The 6,031-nt window shown below is 45.2% G+C and overlaps 1 protein-coding gene across 1 annotated transcript in view; it reads left to right on the forward strand.

Annotated features, from left to right (window-relative positions):
* The first annotated feature begins 275 nt into the window (after positions 1–275).
* Positions 276–6,031, forward strand: part of LOC105525098 (putative V-set and immunoglobulin domain-containing-like protein IGHV4OR15-8) — a 29,154-nt gene continuing 23,398 nt past the window's right edge. Inside the window, exon 1 of the mRNA XM_011960622.1 lies at positions 276–354. Coding sequence (XP_011816012.1) covers positions 288–354 — 67 coding nt within the window. The 5' untranslated portion in view covers positions 276–287. The remainder of the gene's footprint in view (positions 355–6,031) is intronic.

Genomic DNA, 6,031 nt, shown 5'->3' on the forward strand with positions numbered 1-6,031 from the left:
CTCCCAGACCAGCTCCTTCAGCACATCTCACATCTCCCTGCCTGGAAGAAGAGGACTCTGGGCTTGGTGAGGGGAGGCCCCAGGAAGAGACCTGAGTTCTCAGAGGGCACAGCCAGCGTCCTCCTCTCAGGGTGAGCCCCAAAGCCTGGACCTCCCTTATCCCTTTTCACCTCTCCATACAAAGGCACCACCCACATGCAAATCCTCACTTAGGCACCCACAGGAAACCACCACACATTTCCTTAAATTCAGGGTCCTGCTCACATGGGAAATGCTCTCTGAGAGTCATGGACATCCTGTGCAAGAACATGAAGCACCTCTGGTTCTTCCTCCTCCTGGTGGCAGCTCCCAGATGTGAGTGTCTCGGGGATTCAGATATGACGATATGGGAGGCTGTCTCTGATCCCAGGGCTCACTGTGGGTCTCTCTGTTCACAGGGGTCCTGTCCCAGGTGCAGCTACAACAGTGGGGCGAAGGACTGGTGAAGCCTTCGGGGACCCTGTCCCTCACCTGCGCTGTCTCTGGTGGCTCCATCAGCAGTTACTGGTGGAGCTGGATCCGCCAGCCCCCAGGGAAGGGACTGGAGTGGATTGGGGAGATCAATGGTAGTGGTGGGAGCACCAACTACAACCCGTCCCTCAAGAGTCGAGTCACCATTTCAATAGACACGTCCAAGAACCAGTTTTCCCTGAAGCTGAGCTCTGTGACCGCCGCGGACACGGCCGTGTATTACTGTACGAGATACACAGTGAGGGGAGATGAGTGTGAGCCCAGACACAAACCTGCAGGGAGGCGGAGGGGGCGGGCGCAGGTGCCGCTCAGGACCAGCAGGGGGCGCGCAGGGACCACAGAGCAGGAGGCCGGGTCAGGAGCAGGTGCAGGGAGGGCGGGGCTTCCTCATCTGCTCAGTGCTCTCCCTCCTCGCCAGCACCTTTGCTGTCCCCAGGGCTCCTCTTTCTTTATTACCTGTGGTTCTGCTTCCTCACATTGTTGTGCCAGGCAAGAAAGGAGGAAGACAATTTTTCTGCTTACTGCTTAGGTTTCACCAATTACTAGGAACTTTCCTACAAGTTCCTGCATGACTCATAAATCCTGCATGACTCATAATGGTAAAATATATATATATATGGATTCTCATCATCTCTTAATTTGTGTCATCAATCAAATGGTGCCCTATTTGAAATTCATTTACTGAAACCTTAAATCCAGTGGATGTATACTGGGATTTTAATGATGTAACCTCTCACTTTTCACGTGCACCCAGAGAAGAGGCCATGTGGAGACATAGTGCACTAGAAGGTGGCCCTCCACAAGCCAGGAAGAAGCCACACTCAGAACCAATTTTGCCAGCTCCTTGATCTTCGACATTCAGACTGCAGAATTGTAAGAAAATCAGTATTTGTTGTTTAAGCCACCCACTCCTGTTATCTTTTATGAAGACCCAAACTGACTAATACCACGTAACTCTGTTAGCTCCGTCTCCTGGAGGGAGAAGCAGCCCCCTGAGTCTGGGCACATCTTTCAGATTTCCACAAGAAGTAGGCAAAAATAGTAGCTCTCATATAAAAATGTGTCATGGCCCTGTTGGCCATTTTTGAGCAAGGTCTCTGAAACCAGCCCTGGTGTGTGTGTGTCACAAATGTTGTCTTTTATCTTTTATTTGGACATAACAATACACAAGAGGTACCAGCTGGATGGAGATTGGCCACTGACCATCTTCTGTTGTCTCCTTAGTATGTCACAGAAAACCACACCAACATCACCAGTGTCACTGGTTTTGTTTTCTACTACCCCAAATGGACTATAGAAATGATCCCTGCAGTATGGTCCATTTCTTCAAGTTTCTAAATTTGCACTGAATATCTTCCTAAATGGGGAGCTACACGGGGTCTGAGTTTTGATTCTTTCTTCCCAGTCTTCCCAGTACCAAGGACAGAATAGACTTAAGATAAAATTTGGCCGTCAATGCCCCCAATACCATCACTTTCTAAAATCCACATCCTGCATCCATCCTTCTCTGGACACCCCTCATCGGGCTACCCAGGAATGGCCAGAAGCTGGTATCAGCTTACAGGCTGAGGCCACGAACTATACACACATGTGATTTCAGTCACACACACTCTACTGCAGGACCACAACTGTGTGCTGAGGAGCTCAGGCACCTGCTGATCTCAGTCGTTCTCTAATCAATCACACACCTCTTATTAATGAAGGCCCAGATGGCCCCATCAGCTGCAGAGCAGTGGAGTAAAGCTCATGGGTGGGTCCATCAGGCAGAAGTCAGACAATGGGATGGAATGGCTGGTCACTTCCATTTTCACTGATGTTCCCAATGAATTTATTGGTATAAAACAATATTAACTACCAAGGGACAGAAAAGAAGCCTGGCTCTTCAAGGTAATTAAGGACCAGGAACTTCATCTGGGGGGATAGTGAAAGACACTTTTAAGTGGAAAGCCCTAAATCACATACAATAGCTGACAGAGTGGCCACTGTGCAAATGGCCAAAAGGGTGAGGAGCCGATGGTAGGGTCCGTTCCTCCGAGATGTCCCTGGGTATGTGATGGTTGGACTTCTCATGCATATGTATGTAAGAGCTGGACTCAGGGAGAAAAAAGGGCCATATCCCATAGGAAAGGAAGGAAAGCAAGCAGATGGGCATCCCTGGAGAGAGCTCATTAGATTTGGTGTGTTTAAGATGAAAATTTCTTCCAAAAATTGTCATGTTCTAACCTAAATGTGAATCTCTTCAATAAATTGGGAATTAACAGAAAAATGGAGCTAGGACTTGAGAGAGGAAACAAATCATGAGAGAGCAGAAAGCAAATCCACAAAAACTGCCGCATGACAAAGGCCAGAATGGAGCTGATGCAGCTACTTCATTATTCTGCAGACTTGTTGACCATGTGGAGAAGGTGCTTGAACAAATGGGGACGTTCTCCACCCTTCCAAATCAGCCTCCTTCTTATGCATGAGTAGAAATCATAGTTTGGGGGTGAGCTTCCAAATTTTCCTGTCTTTACCTCTTCCCCCAGGGGTAGAATGTCTTTTCCCAACCACAATGGTTTCTCACCAGTGTCTTCAGCTTCTGATCTTTGTACTTACCCTGCAGATTAAGAATTTCTTCTGGATGGAGTTTTCTGTGAATTTTCTGTTTTCTTTAGTTTCTGTTGACTCAACCACACCCCATAGGACACAGGTTTTATTGGATTTCCCCTGGAGATAGTGGAGGTGGATCCAGGCATTCAGTAGTCCTCGCTGTTCTTCTCTTCCTGTCAGCACCACTGGACAGCAGATAAGGGTGTTGACTGTGGATTTTTCAAATTCCTGGGAAAATCCTGCAAGGACTAGTAGATTCACACTCTACCGCCATTAGCACATGCATCCAAAAAAAAACCTCGCTAGATGTTTCCAGGTCGGCCTGTTCCTCTCTCAAAGCCGTCCCGTGGCACCTGCCCTGGGTCCACTAACACGTGGGCCCCAGTCCTCTTGGCTAGTGTCTGTCTCCTCAGATTTCTTCTTGTTTGCTCTGTGAAAGCAACTTAGATATGTTAAAAGGTTTTCCTCTTCATTTATTCACAGTTTTTCACGTTTGTTGTTAATGAGGTCAGAATGAGATAGTTTTCTCATTTTTCACATTTGCACACTGAGTAGCCACTTTCTATATAAAAGCCAGAAACTAAGGGAACAAATCAAATATCCATATCCACTACAAGTGAAGAACGATAAACAATTTGACATATGATTATGGACCAAAGTACAATGCAGAATTAGAATCAAGGCATCCTCATTCTCATAAAAGCCTGTCTACATTCTCAAATAACTCTGCTGAGTGAAAGTAGCTGAATAATTAAGGAGTACACTTCATAAACTTCTAATTGCATAAACTGCAGAAGGTCCAACTATTCTAAAGCAACAGAGCAGATTTGAAATTTGTGAGAAATGGGTGCTGAAAGTAATTGAGAGGTGAGAGGAAAGTACAGAGAATTGACAGGAAGATTTAGGGGTTGACTTCATTGTACACAACCTGATTAAAGTTTGCACACATACGTTACCATTTTCCAAATTGTGCATTGTGTATTTGAATTGATTATTAATTGTACTTAAATAAAGCAGTAACAAAGAAACAAATGAATAAGCTGATTGAGGAGGAGCAAAAAATAGATGAGTATGAGCACTCAAAGCATCCCAGACTCGTGAAAGTACATGTGCTTTAACACTGGTTCTCTCTATGTATTTCAGGCCAACAGCAGAACACAATAAAAGAAAACAGAGATGTCCTGGCAGGGGTAGAATCCTGCAGACCTCACTAGGCATGTCCCACACTGCCCTGGAGTTGTCTCAGGGGAGCAGTCTCCTCTAGTGGTCAGAGGCATAGGCAGAGATAATGGGGCTAACTCTGTCCAGCTGTGTGACCTGGAACGCATTGTACAAACACTCTATTCTGTATGTAATTTATCTTTCTTAAAATGTAACATTGTCTCTTGCATTAAATGTGTTCTACAAATATGTAAAAATGAAGATGATGACTGCTAAATGATTATCAGGGCACAATCATATAAAATTATGTTTTCCTGAGCGATAAGATTACTACCAATCTCCCCCGGGGCACTTTATCTGCTCTGAGCCCTGCCCCTCCTCAGGATTCCCATCCCAGAGCTTGCTATACAGTAGGAGACATGCAAATAGCTTTCTCCCCCTGTTGATGAAACCCAGCCCAGTCCGGACCCTGCAGCTCTGGGAGAGAAGCCCCAGCCCTGGGATTCTCAGGGGTTTCCATTTGGTGATCAGGACTAAAGACAGAGGACTCACCATGGAGTTTGGGCTGAGCTGGGTTTTCACTAGACACACTCCACTACATCTGTTCTAATGCATGTGCATGTTTGTATTATTAGAGCATGATATTAATATAAATACATAACCATAGTTGTCCTCTTGCTAGGTGTCCATAGCTAGGTACGTCAGCCTTGTCCATAAGGACTAATTCCCCGCAATTACTTGAAGACCTCATAAGAGGGAGGGGGGAAGTGACACATACTTTTAAACCATCAGCGGTTGTTAGAACTCACTCACTATCATGAGAACAACATGGGAAAACTGGACCCATGATCCAATCACCTCTCACCTGGTCCCTCTCCTGACATGTGGGGATTACAATTTGAGATGATACTTAAATGGGGATATGAAATCAATCTATATCACATGCCCAGCTCTGCCCTAGAGTTGTTTCAGGAATCCATTGTGTCCTGTTGATAGAAACAGTGACACCAAGCTCACACCATCAGTTGTAGTTGACACCAGGAAAAGCGAAGAGATCACAGCTAAGATTTAGTTTGAATGTCATGTTTGATGAAGTCACACACTCAGAGCAAGTGAATATGGAAAAGTGTATTATTTGCACTCTATAGGTGTCTGGTGAGTGCGGGGCAGGTTTCCCAGGAAAATCTAAAACGGCTTGAAAGAAGAGGAAAGGAGACTGGCTCAGCGTTTTTATAATGGTTTGGTCCTGGGAGCAGAGTGAGGGTTCCCACTCACGGAAAGGGGTTTATAGGGTTTGAAACTCCCATTGGCATTGAATGAAGATGATCCTGTGATTCCAAACTAAATTCACCTTGCGTGGCAAAAAAGGAGATGATGGAGGAGTCAGACTTAATTCATCAGCAGTCATGCACCAAAAAATAGTGTGACAACTTATTCTATATAGCAGGAATAAAAATAATAAGAAAGAAAATAAGCGTTCAGTATGGGTGGACAGCACCTGGGTCTACAGAAATGAGATGACTTTAGAAATATAAGCAAAGAATAATGAGAAAAAGAAGGAGGGGATGGGGAATTAGTCAGAGTCTTGGTCTAATGTCTTGGGTAGAAGCTTCTCACAATCAAGGACTATCAGCTTATTTTGCAGGTCTAAGGTCAGCCATCTGCTTAAAAACATCAGAGCATTTTTTCATGTGTCTGTTGGCTGCATGAATGTCTTCTTTTGAGAAATGTCTGTTCATATCCTTTGCCCACTTTTTGATGGGGTTGTTTG

The sequence above is a fragment of the Colobus angolensis genome, unplaced genomic scaffold (assembly GCF_000951035.1).
Source record: "Colobus angolensis palliatus isolate OR3802 unplaced genomic scaffold, Cang.pa_1.0 Scaffold519, whole genome shotgun sequence".
NCBI lineage: Eukaryota > Metazoa > Chordata > Mammalia > Primates > Cercopithecidae > Colobus > Colobus angolensis.